Source organism: Varroa jacobsoni, unplaced genomic scaffold, assembly GCF_002532875.2.
Source record: "Varroa jacobsoni isolate VJ856 unplaced genomic scaffold, vjacob_1.0 scaffold_524, whole genome shotgun sequence".
Classification (NCBI taxonomy): domain Eukaryota; kingdom Metazoa; phylum Arthropoda; class Arachnida; order Mesostigmata; family Varroidae; genus Varroa; species Varroa jacobsoni.
In genome coordinates this window covers 1-26,706 of record NW_019213426.1, presented here as the reverse complement: position 1 = coordinate 26,706, position 26,706 = coordinate 1, and the positions used below count along the sequence as shown (strand labels likewise).

Sequence of the window (26,706 nt, the reverse complement as noted above, 5' to 3'; positions counted from 1 at the left end):
TTGGGTGTTAACATCACAAGTTTGTTTGAAAGCGGCTGCCAGAAGATATCTAAAGTTCATTTAGATCGGGCTCACCAAGTTATTCTGTCTTAATGTCTTAAATTAAATGTCTTAAATGTGGTATCATAAATCAGGTTACGGCAGATAACTGCTTTAGGGCTCATTTTTAAACAGAGTCTCATAAAGAAGGTAGCGCGTAAAAAGTACTGCCTAAATATCTTCGATTCCTAGAGGTTTTTGTCTCACCTAACTCCATCAGATGCCCGTAACTATTAAACAATTACAAAAGACGAGCGTTGGCTTGTCTTTTTCGACTTATGCGCACTGACACTCAAGGTAAATTAAAAACTTTTGTTGTTGCTATAGTATCCGACTTCTGACTTGATACCAGCGAACCAATGTCCGTACCCAGATCAGATCTGCATACGTTACAATGATTCATCGCACTGTTGATTCTCCCTTTTAAGCTAGATAGTATCTCACAAAAACGAAAACGCAAAAAAAAGCTCTAAATCGTGGAGGTGCATTGTGAGAACACCACGGATAAGCGGCGCTAAGACAGTTAGCAGGATTCCCCGCGGCCTACTATGTTATCCCCAAAATAGCTGTAAATGACAAGGGATCAAAGGCATATTTCGTTGCCTAAGTCATCTATTTGCAGACAGTCGTGATGATAACAGTCAACTTTGCAACTTCACAGGTGAGAGCCTATTTGCAATACCAAATTATGACAGCCATTACGTCAGAATTGCGTTCATCCAGCTCGCAGACTACGGGCAACAGTTGAACGGTGCCGCGGTACTTCGAATCGCCTATTGACAGCAAATTGTCGCGAATGAATAAAGCACCCCAAAACGAAAAAAAAAAAAACGCAAAGGAACACTTCGTTGATAGGAGGCTTCACATCGATGATGGCCTTTGACCCTTTCAGGTGCTCGTATATACAAACAGAATATTGCAGACACTAGCGACATCAAACTGTACCTATTTCTCCTATAAAATAAGATTAAATAGAATACATTTGAAATTCGCTGGAAATGTATTGTTATTGGAAATTTATTATAAACCAAAAATGCAGAAACGTTAGAAATCGTCACAAGTACTTTTTTGCCTTTGCAAAATCCCGCGCAATTTTAGTTTATTCTTTCAGACGCTGGTCTCAGGTTAGCCTATATGACTCTTGATAAACTCACTAAAAATGCTCAACGAATACATCACTAGCAGCTTTGATATGTGTTTATCTGCAAGTTTAAATAACTTCTTATCCATCTGGCAAGTTGGCTCCTACTAAGTTCTCCTTTCCCAACACGTTTATTTTATTCCTATTTTCTACTTCTTATTGCTATTGCTATTCGTAAATACATTTTGGCCGTAAATATACAGGGCAGCCTTCATTCAAAACGATGTCTCCCTTCCAAAAACTGCTTCTGAATCTAAAAATACTTCATTTTCATCAAATAGCGATTTTCCCAGCATCCAAACATGGACTCTTTAATCAAACCATTGACTACCGAAATGCCGCGTGTCACAAAGGAAATACGGATAGTGAACATTCGTGGTAGCTATCGAAACGAAGGCGCTTTTTTAAATGGCCTTTTTTAAATAGATCTTTGATATTAGGTAGCTTCAATTAGGCGTGATCGTAATATCAAAAACAGAAAATAAACACAAAAGCATAATAATTGTTTAACTAAAAGTCTAAATGTGCAACCTCACCAAATGTTTCATGCAGAACGTACCAGGCACCACCGGACATTTCTGATGGCACCACAATAGTGCCATCGTTAAAATTTAAACGCTTCCGATTCGCATCTTTTTGACGCACAATGAACAGGTTACGTTTAGTAGGTAAGGACATTCATATGTAGGATTTAACGCTAAAAATTTTGAGAGAAATAAACATCTGACATTATCCGTTGTAATGTGCCCTGCTAGCACCTGGTAGATTTCCGTCCAGCAATTAAAAAACCAATACGAGTCTCATCTATTTATCTCGCTCAGTTGTCGCACGAACCCATCCCTACAAAATATGTACATATATGTATGTGTATATATATACAGTGTTATAAGGTATATTAATTGGATGTTGTGCAATTATGAACGGCCTATAAGGTCACTCGTTGCCGTTTTGTCCTTTCTGTCCCTACGCCTTTATTAGTTCTAGAAACATTACAATGTCACTTATGCAAGAAATTGATGTAACTAATTTACTTTTGACGATAGAACTCTTAGAGATGTTTTAGATGGTGATTATTTAGCAGCGCTGCTGACAGCAGCGAAACCATTATGCAGTGTAGGCAAACGGCTTGTTAGACAGGTAAACGATCAGTCGATTGCGGCCGATTTCGTTTAAAAATCCTAGAAACCTATCTAGAAATCCTAAAAAGAAGTTATCCTAAAATTTACATCTCGTATCCATGCGCAAGTTTCATCCTCGGAAACGTTTCGATATGACTAAACATTTTCCTATATAATAATAGTTTTTTTTTGAAGCCGACAAGGGAGGACGATCAAAAGATATCATGTCTTTGAATATAGAGCGTATTAAATTGATTTACTAGTAAACACTAGTTCGACCAACGACGTAATCGACCGGTCTAGCGTGGCGAGTTTGGATTACTTCAATATGATTATCAGCTTTAGAAGGACACGCGTACAAGTTTCTTTACCTCATCTACGACGACACAAAACGAGCCGTTTCAGTATATTTAGTTATTCTTACGTTGTCCTTCCGGAACCTCCGAAGACCGCTCTTGCCCTGCTCTCATTTGGATCAGCACCGTTTGCCACGCAGTCATCTGACTTGTGGACGCTACAAATGACAGCAGCGCCGAGAATAGTTCGCCTTCTGCAACTAATCCCCTTAACACCGTTACTGTTTTACTACAACTGCTAGTGCTCGTTCAGCGGTTAAATATTCTTGTGAGTGGCCAATACTTTCATTGTTAGTAGTGAGCGAATAATCGGGACCAGTCGATTTAGCCGATGGAGAAGTTTATCTATAGACAAAAACTCACGTCGCGCTAGCCGAAGCAACATCCCCAGCCGCTGCCAGCGCTAGCTGCGGCCGGAGCCGTGAAGGCTCACGGCGCACTTTCTTCGGCGGCATAGTCCCCCGTTTAATCCTGTGGTTACGTAACAACAATGCTGACGTCGACGGCAGCGGCGTCAGAGGTGATGGGAGAGATAGTAGTGCGCGCAATAGACTGCTCGCACCGCTGCTGCCAAATCGTTCTATAGCGAATACCATCAGACACAACGATAGCGTCCAATAGCTACTGCAGCGGCGGCGACTCGAACAGCCGCCGACTAACGAGGGGGAGTCGAGCACTTAAGGTTGCGTTTGGCGTAACTGAAGTCAGTTTTTGACGGTTCGAATCGCGCGGTCTGTCTTCCCGTGTCAGGTGCGCCCCCTGTCCAGCGGCAGCTATCTTGTGGCAGCTCTAACAATTGCTGCAGTGCGAGGAAGCTAGTACTAGTACAACTGTCCCTACCGTCATTGTCGGAGTGCTCATAGGCGTGGGAGTAGGAACAGTACTGGAAGTAGCGGTGACAGTGGCGCCAGCAAGTCATCGGTCGTGCTTACTGTTCGTTGCTTCGCTCACATTTGTTTCTGCACCAGTGATTCGCTTCCAGCGAACGTGTAACTGTTTTCCAAAAATCCACATGTTCGCCTAGACTCGCTTGAGTAGAAGTGACACAAACTGCGTGCTTAAAAGCCATTTTTATTGTCGCTGGCGTTTTTGAGTTACCACGTTCGCAGGCGTATTTGCGAAGAGCGTCATTTCTATTGGCCGAGTCCTTTAGGGTTAGGCTTATAACAAAGGCAACGTAAATATCAATTTTTTTTTTTTTTAATACTTTGAGTGTACATGAATCTTTATATTGCACACCAAATCTGATTGGCCGAAGTACTTAGTGAGACTGCAAGCAATGTTGAGTCATAAGACGACGCTTGTTTTTGCCCGTAGGACCCAGGGTCACCGAGTGTACTTCCAGTACAGGGAGCTGTTTTTTCATAATTCTCCTAACCAAATAGTCTTGTAAATTCGGTCGTAATTAAACGCTTTACTGGCATTTATCATCATTTATCTTCGATGCCTGATCTAATCTGCCCTATCAGATTATGTGACCAGGCGTATAAATAGTACTACCTTTCAGATATACTTTGAAGACTAGACTAGACTAAGCACTACATATAATACACTGGTGATACATTAATTCATTGTTACAAACAGAGGCGATCAATTGGAACAAAGATGTCATACAGCCTGGGAGCGGAATCGCTTGGAGGAGTTAAAAGGTTCTCGTGGACCTCGTGGCTTCCACCTAAAGATCCACGCACGCAGAACTGGACGTTTATTGGCTCTCACAACTTGCCCCTTGTTCTGACAGTCGTGCTCGGATACTGCTATCTAGCGAAGGTAACTTCACGCACGCACGCACGCACGCACGCAAAACAAGCTTCGTCCAAAGTAAAACTCCGGCGACCTTATAGTCACAGCTGAAAGGACTAATTGTATGATATTTTTACAATGTCATTGTCATTTTTCTGAATACGTATCCGAATGATCTGACACATTTTCCATATCTTCACTGGCTTTTCGCAGCATTTAAAGACATTTCTTTTCAAGTGAGTGATGTTATGGCTCCAGAGTAATTGCTTTAGTAACTAATTTCTGTAACTTATGGGTAATGTATCTTCTGAGATATTAGACTCCATCCGATTTCACTATTACGAAGGTTCGCTTTTAGACTCAGTTTTGCTAACTTATCTATGCTTACCAAATCCCTATGATGCAGACACGCCCTGCTAAGCTCAAGCCAAGTAAGTGCCTTGTTCACAAGATACTCTTGAAGTCAGAAATAATAATGAATAATTAAAATGGATGTTTCTAAGTAGGACCCCAAACGAGATCTATTGAATAACCATTTTACCTTATGCAGGTGGCGGGCCCCCGTTTGATGGCAAAGCGCGAGGCGTTCAACGTAAAATCCGTCGTGCAGTTGTATAACGTATTAATGGTGGTGGCCAATCTGTATTTCATGATACAGTTTCTGCGGCACAGCTACCTAGGAGGCGGATACAACATTTTCTGCCAGGGTAGGTTTAAGAATGTTTTAACGACGTCAACAAAAGGCAATATCTATCTTGAGCCCTCGAACTTCTTTTAATTTCGTTCAGACGTAACTATGTTATAAGCGCTATGTCCCTATTTTGCAGAAATCATTAGTCTCTATTCCTTACCCTTTTTCATCAATGGTAATTTCCATGAATGGTATTACTAAGCTAGAACAAAATTACACCTCCTTCCGCACCCGAATCCTAGTTTCAAGGGCCTTTGGACTGCTATAGGGACAAATGTAGCGTAGCCGGCCAACCAAGAGCAAATCTGACCAACCAGATGTACCTTTCATTCAATGTGGGTAGTGTTCCCCGCAGATAATACGTCTATAAGAATCTGTCGAAGACAGTTTCCATGAAAAATAAACGCGATAGATACAAAAAAAATTTACTGTCACTTTTAGATGTAATCTATCATACTGGCCAAGGCAAAACCAAGCTAAATATGTTGATCGACCCATAATTATGGTCGATTAGGGCAATTGATACAGAAGGTTTTCACAATGCCTGGCCAGCTAGCACCCGCTCAGCGTCGATCTATCTACTGAGACGTTTTCGTACCATCGTCACGCTGCCACACTGGTAAATTGTCACGCGGATAGCGACGGAATGATACCGACGCCGGTCAGTGACATTCCCCCAGTCGGTATCGTTTCGTCATCATTTTTGATGTAGACGCCATGTGTGCCCTTGTATCACTCCTGTCGTTACTATTACGACATATATAGATGTTATGTTATATGTACACTGACGACGTTGGAGTGTTTACCTATGCCCAAAAGCTCGAACTCGATCCTGAATGTAGCGACGGTTGTCTGCTCCGCAATTCAATATATTACCATTATGCATTAGGAAGCACATCTGACCGTGCATAATTCAAGGCCAGCTAAACTGTTTTCATCGTAGAACACCTGTGCACACGTCCAGAGCCATATGTTCAATACAACTGTACGTATATACGCTGAGTGTTTTAGTACTCTTAAAGTTTACAAGCGGTCAAGTGGTTGGCAGAACCATTGATTTTACTTAGGCGGCCCGCTGGTACTGCGGTTGGTCGACTACTATAATAAGAGTCGTTGTGTCGGCTTATACTCCATTCAGGTAACGTTACCGCACACGCGAGTGTTTCTTTTAAGCAGATTTGGCTATTCGCTAATTACTGTCTCCGTTGAATACGAAGTAAGCTACAACCAAAATAATCCATCAAAGCTTTTTCTCTAAACAGTTTTATTTGTTCCCAGTCAAGCGAACGTTAGAAACGTGGCTTGAGCAATTCTATAAACTGTACAGTCATAACGTACGTTTGTATTACCATATGCACACACGTCTTTCTTTTTGACGACCGTCGGTAGCACGAGCTAATTATATAGTTAGTTGATAGGTATGAATCGACAAATAAACCAGTTGCTGTTAAAGTGCATGGCCCTATATGGCGGTAGTTGCTGCAGGGGTGGGCTAAGCCTTCCTACCCGAGTGATTGACTCATCCTACTATGATGACATAAACCGCAACATTAATTACTAGTCCCTTGACCTTAATGGCCATCCCCGCATAGGAACGTCAACAACATTGAAAGAATCTCAGTTGCGGCTTGTAGCGTCACTTGATTGATTATAGCGAAAAAAGTTGAGAAACCAGTGCTTGTAATAAACATAACGCTACAATGCATCGTTGGAACTGCAGCTGGTTGGACCATTAAACCTTGACGGTCGGTCGTCCAAAACAGTCCTTCTTTTACCACTGATTCAAGGTCGTTCGTGCCGTCGGATAGTATTAGGAGCCGTACGCTCGCCTGCGTAAACAGCGTTTTGACGGTCATCTCAACGTAATGTAACACACCCATCGACAGATACTCCCACACAGACATTGACCGTTATTACTTTCTACAGTTACTTTCTTCGGGGCTTCTACCCTACTGACTGTGTGATGAACTATTCGTAGGCAATGCGCCGAAGCCAGGCGCAGTGACGAAAACGTCAGCGTCATAGACACGTACAAGTAGACAATTTTCTCCCACCAGTCTTCAGCGAAAGCGGCGGCATCGTTCATGCGGTCAGAGAGTCGCTTTCAAACAGGGCATGCTACACTATGCGGCACAGAACCGCTGGGCACAATCAGCCGCTAGAGTTAACCAGACGGGGGCAACAGGACGAGCAGCGATCATACACTGTCTATCAAATAGTGAATTATTAAAAAAAGCCGAAACTACAAACGTCAACGCTGAAGTCAGTCGCTGCAGTATCGACAATAACATGCGTTCGCCTGCAGGTTCATACCTGGCGGCCTGCCTCCAAGCTTTTATCCTCAAAGGGGCAATTGTCGTCGTCGTCGTCGTCGTCGTTCGTGACCCTCTGATTGTGATCGATACGTCACAATTGCGCATTCCTCTGTCTACTTTCGTTGACGTTTTTTCGTATTTCTTAGTGTCTTTATTGGGAAGAATCAGCCGATTTGAATAAGAGGCGAGAACAGGTTATTTTTACGCAGCGAAACGAATCATCAGTTTTTCTCGTAGCGATTATGAAATCAACCTGCTTTTGCAATACTGCTTAATAGAAATCTAATCAATGGTGGCTGAGTTCAGTGATCTGAGTAACAACTTAGAAAGGGTATAATTGGCCATAGCAAACGTGAACTGTCCAATAGTTCAGTCCAATATAGGCGAGGCCTATATACGACGGAAAAGATACAAACGCAAACCCGAAATATTAGAAACACTCCCTTACGCTGGGGAAATTTTGCATTGGGTTTACATGAGGGCGTGCATACGTCCGAGTCCATGTTTCGAACGAAATTTCGGTGTCTCTTAATAAATACGAATAATTTGAAGCTCGTAGAGAGTTTTTTCAGTTTGTACACACAAGTATGAGAGATAGATATGAAATTCACCATGCGCCAATATTGAATGATGATTATGAGACTAATCGTGTGTGTATTATGAATCTTTTGTTGCATTCCATTTGTTGTTTCAGGTATGACGCACTCAACAGACGAAAACTCTATGTGCATCTTATCGTTGTGCTATTGGTATTTCTGGGTGAGGCTAGGAGACTTCCTTGACACGTTCTTCTTTTTGTTACGCAAAAAGTTCTCGCATATTACCACGTTACACTACACGCACCATGCCCTCGTTGTTTGGTCGGGCTGGGTATGGCTGTTGTACGGTGCCGATGGGCAAACCCTGCTGGGCTTGATCGTCAACTCTGGCATTCATGTTGTCATGTACACCTACTACTTCCTGGCTGCCCTCGGGCCACATATGCAGCCATACCTGTGGTGGAAACGGTACATTACAACTGCCCAGATCAGCCAGTTTATTTTTCTTATGATTCATATTTTAATTCCCCTTATTTATGATTGCGGTTATCCTAAGGGAATGATCTATCTGGCTTTTGCACAAGGCGTCATAGGATTGACACTGTTCATTAACTTCTATATTCAGTCATATATCCGAAAACCAAGGCTGTCTCACAAGGCTGAGCACGAAAAGACGGCCATTGCCCAAGAAGAAAAGAGGAGCGAGCGCGCAAAGACCAAAACTACCTAGTGCAGTCACAGTTGCTGGAGAAACTAGTCTTTGGCCGGGGCTGGATCCTGGCCACGTTTGCATTTGTATATCTGTTATTCTGTAAATACGTACTCCATGCGCCTGGTGATTGTGTGTTTAATGTTATGACAGGTTTTTGTATTTTTCATCAAATCAAAAAAATCAAACTACTGTAAAACTAAGCGTGTCATGCATGGCTGTGTCAACAAGTGTTTGTACGACAGTTAAGGATAGCTTAATTTTAAATAAATGTATACCAGCTATATATAGAATGATGGGCATGAATAACTGAACGTATCTGTGTCTGGATAAAATAAACGTTAACTATTGACTGGAAAGATTGTTTTTTTAGCAAGGTCGTGCAGAAGAAAGGATCACAGCGTTGAATTATTGATCAGCAGGGATATCGATCAAGCCAAAAAATATGTTAAAAATATAGATACTTTGTCCTGTGTTTCTTCTTTAGCTGTACATTTAATCATAGCTCTTAAGGTCCAATGATTCGCAAAGTCTTACCTTGCAGGAATCCAACGATTATAGCAGAATATGTATTTCATAATTCGGCAGCCAGTATGCTCATCCAGATGCATATCTGCGAAATCAACTTACAGACGCTTTCGATAAACACTTTATCTTATAAATATTTCTAAATAGTAACTTTCTAGTCACTCAAGTTCTGCAAAGCGTTGCGGTAGTTATTGTGCTTGCATGTATTATGTACGCTTATGGAAATATGAGATTTCCACATAGAAGGTATAAATTGAATGCAGTTTTATATGATCCATATGAAAATAACGGCTTCGGTTATTTTTGTCATCGAAAATGTCCTCGCAAGCCGTATCTGGGCATATGAGTTACAAAAACTTCGGATTTTTTTTTAAAAAGTCTCTATATATGCGTATTCTGTAGCTTACCGCTAGCCATTGCCTTTTGATAGAACATTCTAAATGTATCGATACGACACTCTGTGAATCATATTTTTTCAATTAATAGATAATTATATGAGAAGTCTACGCGAAATGACAATCAACACATGTTTACCTATTATGTGTGGTCTTCACTGCGATTTTTGTGTAATGTTTAGGTTATGAAGTGGCGTCCATACATCTCATACATCGGATGTCAGTGTGTGTTTTAGGATTAATAGATATCTCTGCGCTAAAGTCCTCCTAAGTATACATTAGCCCTGTAAGTGGGCAAACGACTTTCCCACGATATACTTTCCTCTGATATGCCCATCCTGAGCTGTCTGTCATTGTTACCAACCTTTACAGAAACAGGAAACGTCTGATGCTTAGATATAAAAGAACATGGCGTCCTTCACAGATTCGACGTATCCGAAAGAAATGCTGCGTAGGAAGGCGTTCTTTATGTGGATTTATCATGCGTGTCGAAATGATCTATGACCTTGAACTAATAATTCAGTTTCTTTTGATTGCTGAAGCTGTAAGCGTTTCAGTGCACTACATTGTAAATCTTTAACTACAGCCGATGTTGAAAAGCGTTGCCACAAGCAGCAGGCATGGACACTTATTCATCCATATGCTCGATCAATCAAATCGAGCCCAGTACATATGGTTCTTTGATCATGTTTTGCGTAGCGATCAAGATACCTCATAAAATAAAAAATCCTTCACCGGGACCCAACCAATCGAGCGAGTTTTTCGTACCCCTATTGTCTTCTATTTCTCACAGCTCTTAAGGCCTACCTGGAACTGAAATTCGTCAATATACATATAGGTTTTCCCGGTTAGAGCAAACTGTAAGTCACGAGCATAGTTGCCAGTCGAAAAAAAGGTCTCGAGTTGTACAACGGGAAATTTCAGGGGGTATTGAAGTTTTTCCTGTTGAATGATGATTGAAGCTTGTTAGGGTCTGAAGTTGATTAACGGTTAGATTGTTTTACCCGAACATAAAAATAGGACACAATAAGCGGTAACTAACAGGAGCAGATGCGACCAATATAGTTTAGCTAAGGTAAGGACGTCTACTCAATTACTAATTTGATTATCGCTCGAACTGAAAGAAGTCAACCACTTAAAATGAGCTTAAAATAAAAAATATATATATATATATTATCGGCCAGTAGTGACAAGTATTGCAGAGAGCAGCAGCGATTCGTCTGACTGTAGGCTCATTTAGGCATGGCAGCTCATCGAGCTGGGCGTAATCCTTTCCAGTGAGCTCATCTAAACTATTCTCACTATATAAGATTACTATATGAAATATGTTAAAGAAGATATGTGAAACACAGTATAGTAAATATTGTAATAAATACGATACTTAGAAAAGCAATGTAGTCCACTTAGAGACACAGTAGCGCCATCGCCCGGTGTCCGTCCTTTGTGGAATTTGTGGAAAAAAAGGTGCTTTAAGTATGTAACGAACCTATTCATGAAGGATGGGATTCTTTCGTCTATTATAATGTTGTTCGACTCTCAATTTGTTGCTCCAAACGATTGGCAAATGCTTGTTTTTATACTCAGATTTAATAAGAATCATGGCGCTAGGATAGTGACTGTGCCTGCTAAGACTGAGCAGATTCCTACGAGACCAAGTAACGATCAACGCAAATAAGCAGTAATCAAAACGATGGCTTAATTGTCGGGGAGAAACAATCGTCTGAATGTTTGCTATTCACTGATTATATTTTCGCTACATCATAATGTATGGGCCTGCTAGCAACAGGTCATGTCGTGTTTGTTCGACTGTGATGGACATTTTCAGCGTGTCCGTCTCTTAGGTACGGAAATGTTAGGTGTAAGCATTCTATCGCGATCTGTTTACTGACTTAACAGGCAGCCTTCTTTTCAGCCTACAGAGCGAGCAAAGTATGATTCGTGTCTGCTGGGATATTTGCCACCGTGGCTGCGGGCTCTGTCGAGTATAGGTCGTAGTGGTAGTAAAACACGATAGTAAAGTATCTGGAGCCATTTGCCTCAGATTGCTACATCTGTTATTAAAGATTCGGCCAATAAGGCTCACAGCCATACACTATCATGTCCCCGACCACAGACCGCAGCATCGAATGCGTAGGAATCTACGTCAGCAAATCTATATTTATATCTATAATAGTCGCTCAGTCACAGATTAGGTCACGTGGAAACCGGTCGTTTTGTATGTAGGTCGTGCAAGGTTACGCTGCCAGTACCGAAACCTCGTGAACTGCCAACTATAAAACTGAACCCTGAAGAGCCATTCATTGAAGACTGCCACAGCCTCTAAATGAGAATAAGGACGCTAGTACATTCGCGGTGAGTGCATAGGGGTTAGCACACGACTGGGGGGGGGGGTAATCTTTCCGAACGGCTTATTTTACTAGCAGCGTTTTGTTGACAAATGATTACCGTCATTGGCACTCCGCATGAGAAACTAGTCGTTTGACCAGTAACATTGAATAAGGTTACCTGTCTTGAACGAAGTCTAAATATACCGATAAAGTAAATTGAAAGATGACGAATTTTAATAACGTGGACAGTCAGACCGGACCTGTTGGTAAGTTTTTACAATATGTTTAAGCTCACCACGGATTCTTACGACTATTATACATAGATCGATTTCACGAACTCAAACAAATATTTTATATTGTTATAATGTAACACGAACAAATGGATGCAGTTCAGTCGAGAGTAAGTTAGATTGTGACGACGACGAACCTTTTGCCATTGCAAAAATAGATACAAAACTTAATTTCACTGCCCTGCGTAATACCCCCAGTCCCAACGATTATTTTCAACCCAGCTCATCATTTATTACTTCCTTATTTAATTACACCCTGGTGGTAAATCAATTTACATTCGTTCGGAGTATCGTATATGATAGAAGTCGAACTCAGGCGTTTACATGTGCGAAGTCCTGAATTTAAAAAATTCAGGCTGTGGCACTGTTTTTCCCAGCATTTTCTAGCGTACAGGTTACTCCAATGATATGCCGAATTACAAATGATGATTTTATTGCTGTACGGATATACGAAGGATTGCTTCCAATATCAACGTCAAATAAAAACAGAAAATAACGTTTATGCTGACTGTTCGACATACACATATCATTGTTGAATTATAAAAATCAGTCTGGTAAAGCGACCTAGGTAGAAAAAAAAAGTAACTAAGGAAAAGCACCGACTTACACAAAAGGCTCGACTGTGGGATCTCTAAGATATGATTCGTTTTTTAGGGCAGTCATGCCCAAACCCGTGGTCAATATTTTTTCAGAAGTTCATTGTTAGGGCTTTTCTCGAAAGGGCTAAAATTGAGTAATAACGTATTCTGAAATTGTTACTCTACGAAATAGTGCAACGACGCATAGAGTCTCAGTACAGACGACGACAGAAGTAATTTATAACATACGGTCAGTTGTATGGCGAGATTCGTGTATATGACATTGGCAAACGGGTCTGTCGTTTATTGTACAGCAGTTTTGCTCAATATTAAATAAGTTTTTCTAATATTGCGTGCACTGTTCCGTGTTCACGCACAAAGGGAGGATGGCCCCACTTGCGTAATCATCACAACCGCAGCTGTTAACCGTATCGTCCAAACTACCGCGTTAGATTGTTGCCAACGGCAGGAGCAAAAAAAACGCGTCAGGAAGAGCGACAGCGTCAACCGTGAGTCTTTTTCTTCGAATCACTATGGGAGCCAGCTCTCCTGGGACGTTGACGTTGTCCGAGTGACGCGTATATTGGTCTCTGGAGTTCTTGTTGGCTGAGTGTCCTTAGAATCCAATGGTCTAGTGTTGTTGAATCAGGCCGCTGTAAAGAACATTGCCTATGTTATTTGATTACCGGGAGAGGGAGATTTTGAATGTTGAGCAGTGGAATAGCTATGAGACGCAATGGGTGGCCAGTACTAGTCATTTCTGAATGATCGGCGGTTTTTGCTCGTAGCAGCGCCGCCGCTGGCGGTGACTGTGGTGATAATCGTCGCGACACAGATGAAACGCGCACCAGGTAAGCGAAGACTACAAGCAACAACGTCGCTGCAGTCTTTCAACTGCAGAAGCCATCAAGAAGACGTCAGTACAATTGGCAGCAAGCAGAAGTATCGATGACGTCGCCACTGCTGTTGGGTAAAACTGCTACGACAAACATCCGCAGTTCTGACGGTGGCCTTAGAGTTGCTCTGACGACGCTAGTAGCAGTTATAAGGAAATTAAAAACTGTTTCGGGGCAGAGTTAAGGCGACATAAATGTATCTTCACAACAGTAACACCCGCTGCTACTACTACTTCTACCAACAACGACAGCAAGGCACCAAGAGGATCAAGACCGTGCGCTCACGGGAACATCGTTTTCTGCAAGAACACGAGTGCGTGAAGCCGTCGCGTGGGAAGGCTTACAAAACCGGACGTCGGGCTCGGTCAGACAAAGAACGGAGTCAGCATCCAGTGATTAATGCATCGAATTGACGTCCAATGCTCAGACCTGATACCACTACGGAGAATCGTTAAAGAGGGATATATTGCCATGTACAAACTGTCGTGCTGGTCGCTAACGAGAGTAGAATTACAGGGAATAAATAGGGCGCCAAAGTCGATGCTGTACATGAAAAACGTCTGATTCTGCAGACCAGAAGAGAGCGTCTACACAACTGACTGTGTTGTATGGGCGAGTTTGTGTGTGTGTGTGTGTTTCTAGATCTCTCCATTATGTGTTAATATGTGTTTATCTGATCAAATGGGTATACTGTGGAATAAGTTAAGGGCACTTATAATGGCTTGAGGATATCTTAACTACGCTGATTGGCTGACTACAATATTGACTAGTACGGAACCTCCAACGGTGGACACTACTGCGCACACATATAGAAACAATATTAAGGAACGTTCAGTTGGAGTTTCGTGTTGTCTATCCATTTCGTCGAGCAGAGATCATTACGTAAAATTAAACAAAGCCTAGTTTCCTTCATAGAGTGTGTACACTATGGCATGCTTCGCCATACTTCATAGAAAGCGTTAAGATCACGATCATTCATACTTTAGCGTGTATAGATCTGTGCAGTAATCCTTTCAAAGGTGGTGACCCCGACGCGACAAAAAGTTTCTCAAACGGAACAAGTTAATCCGAATTAGTACTGAGGTGCTTGCAAAGGGTTAAGTCGGCTAAGGCACGACTGCTGTTTACTCCAGAGGTAAGGATACTTTCTTATATTTAGGTCGCTCTTTGACGCTATATATATTTCATTATAACATTTAATCGTGCAACGTTTGTAGTTGGCGGTGCTATAGTATAAGACGTATTATTTCGTAGTTGGACCATTTGTGCATCTTGTTTTAACAAGGATCTCGTTAATTATCTTTCCATCTAAAAGTTTGTTTTCGTCAAGAGCAAATGCGGCTTTGGGCTGACATTTGACTAAATTTTTTACGTTTTTTCTATTGCAAATAGACGTCGAAAATGAGCTCGACCACAGCTTAATTAAGGCGTGCTCCCGATGGCTTCTCTATAAGCATGGGTACACCCCTTTTCTGTGACGCATTAGAGTGGAGTATATTTAGTTACATAGTGTTACTTGTACACATGTGACATATTATATTATCAGCTGATATCTGTAAACTTGTAGAGAAATAAAGTTGTTACACTTACGCGAATGTAATTGGAGGTGACGGATAGACGAGAGACTAACAACCCAACAGCCCAAAAGACCGAAGTTCTGTTTCGTTCATCACATGAAACAAGCTATACTGGCTAGGTTTATTTGTATAGATTTATGTGTACCTATAGAATTAAATATTATAGCATCGTAACCGAGATCCGATCAGTAAAATCGCTCCGATATAGCTGTTTACCATGATTTTGGGTGGTCGCTACCTTCGCTTGACTCTGCGAGAGATTATGAACTTTCGTTATCCAATACACAAATCCGTGATGAGATGCACGATCAGTGCTGATAGACAGGAGTTCTCTGAGCAGAAAAGTTTATTCCAGCAGACAAATGACTGAAAAAACTGTACATTGTGGCTCGTTAGAGTTTGACATCATCACAGCTCCCAAGTGACTATGTATATACTATTTAGTCTAAATTGTTACATTTTAGTAAAACATACCTATATATTATAGGAAGTAATTTAGAAACAATGTTGAGCGTTGGATTCGAAAAATTGGTCCTAAAACTGGCAAAGCACTCATAACATATGTTTAGTCATACGAATCGCCTGCCACAGGAAGTCTTGTGTTTCACGAAATTTTCTGTTAGAGTCCCACAAAAAACGGTCAGCCATTCGCTATTGCAGTTTTGTTACCAGGGTCTCTTAACTTCACAGTGCGCAGTCTATACTTCTATAAATGGTCAAACTGCTAACGGACTGCTCTGTGGAGCGGCTGCTTGCTCATCTAAAACTCTGGCAAGAGAGAGCTATAGGTATGTGGTCAGAACGTGCGGCTGCCCAAGCGTTTGGCAGACTATCTAGAGTGAGTTAAACCAGCGGCTTCCTTGGACCATTAATAAGTAGATGCAAGACAGGCAGACTGTCAAGACAAGGTCAATTATTGGTAGGCCTGACGGTGGCACCTTTGATTGCCTAGCGCTTCGGCTGTATGCTCGATTGCTGAAAGGAATCATTTCGATTAATGGAAAGTGCTTATTCACAACGTACCTAATAACATACCTGCCATGATACGTAACGCGTTGCTACAGGCCCGTCGTTAAGGGCTCATGCCATAGAGTAGCAGAACGTCTATTAGGTACGAAATCGACAACACCGAGCTGTCGTCTTCTTCCTTAACAAGCGAATGCTTGATTATCGTGTAGTAAGCCTAAGATCAAATTGGATTTTGTGTCTGTGAACTCATTTTTAGGAAGTGCCGTCTGCATCAACACATTTTATACAGTGACCTGACCGCGGTGCTACTTCTAAAACACGATTCCTTTAAATATAGGCATCATTTGATTTTGAATAGAAACCAATTTCACCGGGAAAGGGCATACGTTCGATTGCAACGTGCGGTTCCTCAGTGCGTTGCTGCACGTTGAGATTTGGCTATAGAAAGAGTACGATCAAAACATACGTTGTTACAGAGTTTACCAGGAGTGGCTTTATCACGCAATACTCCAATACAACTGAAACGGCTATTAAAAGCAGCTGGATAAGATGAGTGACTACAGCGACCCTATCAACAATGAAAAATTTTGTAAGTAATATCTATGCTATCCTAAAACTCACTTGAGCTTTTTTGCTATTATAGACCCCATTTTTCAGATAGGATTCAACATTGTCGTCCCCACTCGTCTATAGTGGGTGTCTGAAGAATAGCCTACTTGACACGATGTTTATTTATGGGAATATCTTTTTATTATTTCTGGTTCTGTGCCTAGTGACCACTATTAGATGATAAAGTCACGCTGAATTTTGAAAAACGTTCCTCACTTATTTTAATTCATTTCAACTGAAATGTTAGCCACGATCCCTACGTTACATGGTAACATTTAATGCTTTCGACAAATATGTCCTAAACATATTTTCTCAAGCTTCTATAATAAAACCTTTTGTCTTCGGAGATGACTCGTAATTCAACCGAAGCGGACATTGTTCGTGGCCTATTGAGCTTATAGTTGGGCCTGGATGGACATGGATGTCTTACGCTACCAAATTAAGAGACCAAATCAAGCATATAAAACATGATAGCAGATATGGCAACGCTACTATCATATCTTTCAGAGTCTGTTTATTTGTCCGCTCATCATTCTGATCGCGCCTCGAGTGGCGTTTTTCTTGGCGGAATATATATTTTGAAATTAATTCGGTCCTAAAATGTTAGTGTTATACCTTTGAAGGGCAAATGTCTGTTAGCCAGTGCATTTGTCATCACTAAAAAATGATTACGATGGACGCTTCCAGCAAGTTTTTCTAATGATTTTTTTTTATAAGTCCCGAAAAATAATTGTGTTGAAAAACGCTTTAGAAAATGAATTTCATAAAGCCACGTAGTGTTCAATACGACAGACCTATACGAAATGCGATTTTTTTCTATCCAATATTTGCTATAAAACAGGATTCTTAAGGACAACTAACATACATTTTGTCTGCAGTATAACTTCAGAATCGGTTACGGAAGTTCAGTGCTATGGCAGTATGAGTACCTAGCCCTTATTCTCGCATATCTCAATTTACTCAGAATGGCTTCGTTTGAATTTTAAGTAACAGACAACTCTATTTTTTGCTAGACGAAATAAATTTACGAATAGAAATCGAACAATGATGACAACTAGGGAGGTTCGAAATATATTCACTTAGGTTACTTTGTGAAACAATAATGGTATAGCACACACCCGTCGCAGGACCGCTAGGTCACGACTATACATCATCGTAAAATTTTATTAATGCGGAATGAAACAATGCGTCGACGAGTTTTTTTTATAGAAATAACTTTACAAAGCAGATAAGTATTATAGTATCATGCTAACTGTACGGTGACTTGCAGGAAACAGATTTGTACAAGTATATTTGTGGCCTAATGAATCCTCTACCTATATCTAGGCACCAAGCCCCGAGCTCCTCAGACAGGGCAAAAGTGATCGACACTAATGAACGTATTTTATGCAAATGTACGGCTGTTTTACTGTCAAAATGTAGATAACTCACATGAGACTGCCCTTCGATGGCTAACTGCACAATTAGCCCTCAACTCGTTTCTCCCTTGTGCTGCTATCGTTTAGATCGAGTCTTGGCGCTTTTTGGACCCCCTCTGCTTCTTTTACCAAAAGCCGGACAAAGCTCCGAATTTCTGAAACGCTTCTTGAAGTAACAAAAACCATTCTGTGTGGCATATTCTATTATTGAAACTAGTCTTACGGAAGTCACATACACTGACCTGATCAGACTGATTAACAGCAACGCTTCATCAATGGCTGACATCCATCTGCCATAACTTTAAAAATGTAAAAATACATGTTTATTACTCGGGATGCTTACATGTCGTGTCCATTATTCAAGACGGTGGAGCATTTCAATGGCACAAATATATCAAAGTTATATTTGAGGCATAGCGCAGCATTAAGATGCTCTCGAACCACTATAATTATGTCGCAGGCATGGCTTTTAAGTAAGTAGAAACTGCATTGGTTTTATTCATCTATTTAATATATTGGGTATATAATAAGAATATATTGGGTAGGTGCGAGTACTTACAATCATCTATTTAATGTCGTACAGGTACAAACGACTGTAATATAAGTAGTAATTTTAAAAGAAGCCAAATTGTCTGTCTCCAGATGGCACCTCCGCAACCCACTCTTCAAATATTATAGTTAGATGTTGTTGTTGAGAGCGTTACCCATAGGCGAAATTATCTAGAAAGTTTGTTTTAGCCAATTCTTAGTTAAGTAAGGTGCAACCCTTTATTACGTTGCATCATTACGTGCACAATACAGGTTATCTTGAGCTGCGCAAGGAGGAACTGCAGAGGATTAACAAAATAGCCACTACAGACCTGGAAAATAGTTGTTTCTTTAATTAAAAGAAACGTTTAGGACGACTCACCGAGGGAAAGCTAGGAAGCCACTATGTAACTGAGTGCTCTAGATTGATATGACGCGCGGGAATGTTTGCTAAGAATATCGTTTTAAAAAAGGCCATAGGATAAATACGAGCGATATCGGTGACACAATGAGTATTATTGGATACTCGTTCTGATCACACCGTTGCTAGAACGCGCACCTACTGAAAAATGGATATTGGCTTCTTTGATCTATGATACGCATATTCGAGTGATTCTTTTTGCGAACCACAACTTCGTGTTTCGTATCAGAACGTTTAATTCAAAACAGCGTTAAACAAAGCGTTGAAAAAATTGACGTTTGTGAATTCAAAAGAGAACCCGAAATGGCCGTTTTGAGAGAAACTTCAATTACGTACGCGGCCTTTGTTTTAATAGTTGGTGGTGTCATAATTTTTAACGCTTTCAGAGAACATTCTAATGCAATAAGTACGTGGCGCTTAACTGAATGTCATGTGTATTTCTAAATACAGAGCCATTCTGCGAAGCTTTATGAAGTACGGACCATATGGGTAGGAGTGTATGGGTTCACCGTTGCTATGAAATGAAGTTTGTGACCATTTTGGGTATAGCCTAAATGGAAGCTATCATTGACTCTTTACGGCATTTCGAAATTTGTTATTCCACTGGATAGTCTGCTGATCTATACGTAGTATTTCTAGCTTCAGATAGCTTAGTTTAGTATGTGAGCATAACGATACATGATTTCGATATAGATATTTGTCAGTAGCATAAAGTTACGAGTGAATTATACTCTATCCTTTTACTCCTTCTGCTTAATAGCGAATACTCAAAAAAGAAGAATGTAATTCCTCGGACTCAAGAACAACCCTCATTTCGACTCTTCTATACCTCGTTTTGACTTCCTAGCACAACGCCTCGATGCTACCGCTGTGACTTTCCGAGGCGCCTATACCTGCGTTGCTTCTAGACGATCCTCGGACAAACTTACCGATGCATATACAAATTGATATCTTTAAAAGCATAGCAATTCATCTACTTTATTAGTACATCAGAAAATTATGTTTTAGTAGTATATCGCCTAAATTTACGCTTTAATTTATTTGATTACTTGCAGTTTAAGAGAAAGCGCTCTAAGGTGGCCCAGATTTACCCATTGACGATAATGGACGGGGCCACCGAGGGCGGCGATTGCGCACCAGTCGCTGACGAACAAGCAAGATCTTCATCTCGACAAGGCAATTTTGGTAGATCCAACGAAAAAACTTCTGATCAGGCAAACGAAAGTCGCAGTTCCTCCAGGTGGGCCGCTCTGAGAAACCGCGCCAGGGCGCAGCAGCAACAACAGCGACAACAAAAAAATAGTCAAACCCTTAATAACACTGTACTTAGGGTATGTTTGTCTGTTTTGATTGGTAGCTGCGGATGATTTGCTTGAATAAGAAGCAGGAAGCTAAAACGATATTTTTAGCTAGCATTTTCATAAATGATGGACTCTCCATTTTGCTTTCTGATGGCCAAAGGAGGATGACACCCTCGACGATTCGATCCACGGTCGCTATGATGAATGGACTCCTGAAGCCTGCATTTGCATCTTGCGCACACCAACTGTTGAGAACTTCGCTGGCCTCAAGGTACACTTTAGGGTAATGTTTATTTATTTATTCGTTGGCTACAACTATGAGACGGCGCAGTACTCTATCGCAAGCTACAATGAAGTTCCTATACAGGTCCACTGCTGCATCACAGTGTCTTTTTCTCTTCAAGAAATTATTGTCCCGCTGCAACGCGTCATGGATGCATGAGTTCTTGTCCCGCGACGGACTCGAGGCGCTCTTCGCCAGCTTGCAGCGATTTGGCCGAAAAACACCCGCATCTCTTGAAACTGCCCTGGTGCTGATTCACTGCGTCGAGTGTCTACGGGCCGTAATGAACTGCAAGACCGGTCTGGATCATATCGTCGAGAATGAACGATATACCCGAGAGCTTGTTCAAGGTGTCCATTTTGAAATCTTTTTTTTTTTTTAGAAATGCACTATACAGCAAGAATAAGTAGAAAAAAAATGTGTAAATAGAAATGTACGTCAAGGATAAGTGAACACAACGATTGTGGAAGTTAGACAAAGTCAGAATAGCATATAACCGCAAAAATGACTATTCTTCTTTTAAACTTTTGATAGTTCAAATCATCTGCCTTTAAAACCCTATTTCAAACTTGGTCTTCTCCCTAATTGGTTGCTATTCAATAACTTCTCGTTCGTAAATCAGACAAAAGGCTCTTTTTAGTTCTTGTACCGCTTACGAATTCTAGTTATGAAAAAAAATTACTGGCAAGCTAAAAAAAAATGCTACCTAATTTTACACATAGGTGCGTCATGTATTTTCGTATGGAAAAAGGTGTATTTTGGTCTTGTGAATCCAATTTACAGCGCTTTTAATAATATAAGCTACTACAAATATTGACTTAATGACTCAAAATTATCAATTTCTGCGAACGTTGCATGTGTTATTAATGAGAAATGGCCGATTGCTATGTTTTTAGGACTTAACTAAAACCCAATGACGAATATGGCCAGTTTGATTGAATACGCATTTGTATGAGAAGAATACATTCCATCTGATAAGAGAACGGATAATAATAACAAAAATAATATAGTGAAGTGTCCGTAGCAGGTGCACTTCATCAATGTCTGATGAATGTTGACATTGCGTAACCGAAGTTATGCAAAAAAGCTGCTGCCCACAGATGAAGACCACTCATGAATAGCTGATGCATCGGCGAGGAAAAATGTCGTAGAAAGGGTTATGTGACTGCGCGAACTGTTCAGGACAGCATTCTGGATTTTTCTCTACTGGTGGCCCAGAAAAAAACGGCGTTCGGATGGGTGTAAAGAAAATGCAACTTCAAAAGATGACATCATACGTTGACAGAATTTGAAAGGTTGCTCGATGATAATGAGGGTCAATAGCAGCTCTGATGTCATCACAAGTCTAGCCTTCATGACAGCGTATACCATAATGAAATCCTTGTAATCGAAGCTTAGCTGAGGTGTGTTTTGAATGAGGCAGTGAGGGCGCAAACAAACCGAATATTAATTGGCTCCTAATGAAGTACATTCATACTACAACGCTAGCTTCGCCAGATTTAAGCCAACCTTCTCCTTTCTTTATGTTAGCTTTATTTTTCGATGATACTATTACGAAATTATCTGAATTTGTAATATGCACAGCATGCAGCTTTTACATTGACTTCATCAGCACATTAGCGCCATTTGATAATTAGGCTTCGCAGGAGTATTGTGTATCAAATGGATACACTGTACGTGCGTGGACATACATACGCGTATAGCTTTCATATAGGATCGTTTTCTGGAAACAAAGTAAACATGTTTGAACGCGTTGAATAGGTAAAATAGGAAGCATTGTTCCCTGTCATCTCAAGTAACGGGATGTCTTTGGTGAACTGGTAAGCGACCAATAGCACCCTTTAGTAGCATTTAGAGGACAAAAAATAACGTGACAGGATATCATTGTAGTGGAGTAAACGGATTACATATCGTTTTTACGCTAAACAAAATAAATGTCAGATATTTTAGCTGAGTAAATGTTTAATGTTACAAAACTGCATATGTTATTTCGATGGACCGCCAGACGTTGTGTGTTGGTGATTGCGCATACTATCTTTACGCAAGGCAAATCAGAGCTAAATAGAATCTCGCTTCTGTCGGAAATAGACCCACAGTGGTAAGAAAAGACATTTTCCTTTGGCTGCCTTCCACTGACCATTTGACTCAGCAACAGAAATGTCCACTCAAGAAGCTGTAGAAACATGACAATAACAACTTCCCTTGAATAAAAATAGTTTTTCACTATAGCACGTAATCACACCAACGAACGACCGCAGCTTGATTTTTGACGAAACAGAACTATTTACAAATCGAATATTTTCTAGAGCTCTGGAATAGAAAGCTATGTGAAGGCAATCTGCTGTTTTAACTATTGGGTGCTACCATATTTAACGCCTCGACGAAAGTACTTAAAACATGGGTACCACAGCAGAATTACAACGCCGGAATAGGAAAGATCGTAATTACGGAAGAGAAGAGAGAAATATTACCGGATTAAGAAGCCATGTGTTAATATAATGGAGGCATTATCAGCCCTTGCGCGTGCCTTAGGTTGGTGTTGGAACTCTGTTTTCATTCTTACAGTAAGCTCTACGAAAGCCCAAAGCCACATGAAGAGAGCAACGTGTACTTACCGAACGCGGGCTCCATAGCTGATTTCTGCGCTAAGTCGAGCCCAGGCTGGTACTCAAAAGAGGCCAGATGTAAAATTTTTCCGGAAATATTCTGTTTAATAATAGGCACAATGGATAACAATCACGTTGGCCAACACTCAAGCAGGAGCCACCGGGGAGAAATTGCAAACACAGCCATCAATTGGCGTATTTCACCATAACAGGACTAACTTGAAGTGCAGCTAGGCCATATCATATAGTAAATGAAAGTAGGCTATTTAATTTAATTTCAGCTCTGTCAACGGATAATGTCTTGGTGAAAAAACAGGTTTTTGAGTTGCTTAGCGCTGTGTGTGTATACTCGTTCCGTGGACATCATTTAGCCGTCGACGCACTCCAGCACTACAAGGTACGCAAACGCATACTCACGCAAACACTAATAACACCCTTAGTCTCTATGGCGATCGAGCACGTAATTGTTTTATTCCTAAAATCGCGAATTATCGGTTACCTCTTCTAACAACTCAGAAAAAAGGAGAGGAAGGAAAAATCCGTCTCATAAGGATCATGCATTTCGTGTTAGTCGCTGCCTGTAAAAATTTAGTGCGTCAATAGACTCAATGTGAAACTATATTAGCTGATGATAAATTGACTCAAAGCTAGGGCATCTTATCTTAGAAAGAGGTCCTTAAGATTACGAAATATATATTTGCCATGAAGACGTATTGAAATCTTAATAGCACAAATAATGTCATTTGTTAGTTTGACAAGCTGAGTCGTATTCGAAGCAAGTTAATCGTCCTGGTGGTTATCGTGAAACAGGAACGCCATGGACTTTTATCACGTTTCTCACCGCTGGTTGAGGAGTTGAAAAATTCCGAGGTTCCGGCGTACCAGGGCACAGTCTTGGCGCTCATCAATTGTGTAATTATTTCCTGTGACGGTCTACTGGAGAAGATACGCATTCGCAATGAGTTTATTGGTAGGCAATTAGATTTACAACCGGAAAACATAAAATGAATAACACACACTGGTGTGCAACGATTGAACAATGATTTCTCTCAAATTACTGTTTCTACCGCACGCAGAGCTTTTTTTACAATTAAAGACTATAAGTATGATTGGCTGTTTTCGCTTTCAGCGCTAGGAGTGGCGGACGAGCTGAAAAAGATTTCATCAACAAGTGATGATCACACTGTCTTTGTTCAGGTTAGATGATTGATTGATTGACTTTGGATGATGATTGGTTGATGCAATTGCTTTATCGCTGCTTCCGGTTATGTAGGTTCCAGGAATCTGTCCCCATGATAGCTTAGTGCCCCCTAATCTTAGGGGCGTTGTGGTCAAGGTTGGAACCCGGGCATAGACAAACTTCGTTTCATGCTGGGGGCCAGCCGTCTGATGGAATGCCTAACGGCGATACTAGGCGTAATAGAGCTTGCATGATATTGAAGTCATACGTATCTTGCTTGCTTGTACGCGTGCAGGTCTTTCTTGGCTGATCATGACTATTTTCTTTTTTGACTAACAGATTCGAGCGTTTGAGAATGAACGCGCAGCGGATGAAGATGCCGCCCGTGAAAAACTCGGACTTACGCTGAGTATGGAGCCCATAGAGCTATTTGGAGGCCTTTTAGAAAAAGTAAGTACTGCATTACACCACACAATATTGAGATGTCCTAGCGCTCCCTGGCAATGATCAGCTAACGCATTACATGATCACCGCATGAATCATTTGTTTTAGCCTTCGGCTGTAGAAGGCTTCTGTTTTGAGCTCTGACAAGCTTGGGATTTGTGAGCTCGATGTTTATAAATAAAATCATTAATACCAAATGTATTCACTTGCCTTTTAGGAATAAAAAATAAAAAAAACATGGGTCGAAAATTGTCGTTTGTAAATTATAAACGATAAAAAACAACTCCAAAAGCTTGGGCCTTTACTAAGTAACTTTCATGTACGGCACAAACCTTGCTCTTTTTCACTGATTCATAACACATCTATTGTTTTATAAAAATTATCGAATATCAAGCTAAAAAACAACTGTGATTTTAAGTACCTTCGTTCACGTTTTGCCCACATATGCCAATTTATTATTTGAGCTGTTTTTTTTTAGTTTTGGATATACAAATAATATGCGTCTTGTTTCGATACTAAAGAACTTTGTATTTCCATAGGTTTCGTCAACACCACACGTTTCCTGTTTAGCTCTGACACTTCAACACCTTAATCAATTGGACCCTCACCACCCTGATAGGTAAAAGCGCGTTACACGACAGATCCTACTGCGAATAATATATAGCAACACTTTTTAGTATTACTTAGGTTCCGGGTTAGCAATTATGCAATTTAAGTAACACATTATTCGTATTTTAGTTTCTTGGCATGGGATTTATTGGAACGCGTATCGTCCATATTAGCGAGAATACCGAATGACCCCATATTGGCCCAGACTACCTATCAGCGTCTACTAGATTTTTTGACCTCTAAGGACGCATATCCTAATCGAACAGCAAGTGTTCAAGGTCGCGAAACCCCGATTCTAAGTCCATTGCCCGATCCAAAGGAACACAAAAAAAATGGCCTAACAGAGGAAACGAGTTCGACAGAAAAACCAAAAAAGCGTAACGTATTTCGTTATCTTAGCCGTAAAGCTAGCTTTAAACTGCGTATTCGAAAAAAGGATCCACCGAAGGAAGAGTGTGCTATTAAGCAAGAACTACTTACGCCGCCTACAACACCGCCACTCAGTTCACTCGATATTCCGACATCCAGTTCCGAAATTAATGCAGTTGAGGAGGAAAGTTTATCATTTGCGCAAGAGGTACTTGTCCCGATTACGGCTAAACATTTGACAACTTCAGAGTCAGCAGAACAAATATCCATTGGTGACGCAGTCAGTGAACTATCGCCTATACGGGCGAACTCTGTTAGAGCAGAACGTTCGATTGTCACTGGCGTGAACCCCTCTTTGCTGGTTTATGACCCTCGTGAAGCACTAGAATCCTCCGTCACCGAAAACTCAATTTTGCCTGAATCACCGCTGGATCATCTCTCATCTACATTATCATCATCGTTATCATTACCACCGTCGGCAGAGAACACAGCCTCTCCCCTTGTAGGATCGTCTACAACAGAAATCGTAACGCCATTTCCTTTACTTTCATTACCAGCTCGTTCCTCTACTTTTCCCCCTCCTCCGCCTTTGCCTTTTCCTCGCCCTCTTTTGCCAGCAAGTACTAGTGCCGTATCCCCGCCAGCACCACCTTTTTCGCCACCGTCGCCAGGAAGTGCTATAGGTTTGCCGCCACCGCCACCGCCTCCTCCTCCTTCCTCCTCCTCC

The 26,706-nt window shown here is 41.0% G+C and overlaps 1 protein-coding gene and 1 long non-coding RNA gene across 4 annotated transcripts; one reads left to right on the top strand and one right to left on the bottom strand.

The window, feature by feature from the left end:
- Window positions 1-3,295: 3,295 nt before the first annotated feature.
- On the top strand, window positions 3,296-9,010 carry LOC111261149 (very long chain fatty acid elongase AAEL008004). 3 transcript variants are annotated; one of them, XM_022834435.2, is made up of 4 exons: window positions 3,296-3,404; window positions 4,239-4,424; window positions 4,948-5,104; window positions 8,098-9,010. In XM_022834435.2, the coding sequence occupies exons 2-4, from the start codon at window positions 4,260-4,262 to the stop codon at window positions 8,670-8,672; spliced, it is 897 nt and encodes a 298-aa protein (XP_022690170.1). In that variant the 5' UTR covers window positions 3,296-3,404; window positions 4,239-4,259; the 3' UTR covers window positions 8,673-9,010. The 3 variants fall into 3 exon arrangements, with proteins under 3 accessions (XP_022690170.1, XP_022690169.1, XP_022690168.1); XM_022834434.2 differs by having other exon boundaries at window positions 3,304-3,587; XM_022834433.2 differs by having other exon boundaries at window positions 3,306-3,831.
- A 3,219-nt stretch (window positions 9,011-12,229) lies between these two features.
- Window positions 12,230-15,919, bottom strand: LOC111261151 (uncharacterized). Its single transcript, XR_002680807.2, has 3 exons — window positions 15,717-15,919; window positions 15,459-15,617; window positions 12,230-13,422 (listed from the first exon to the last, which is right to left on the bottom strand). It is a non-coding gene; the product is annotated as an uncharacterized LOC111261151 (long non-coding RNA).
- Between the last annotated feature and the right edge of the window lie 10,787 nt (window positions 15,920-26,706).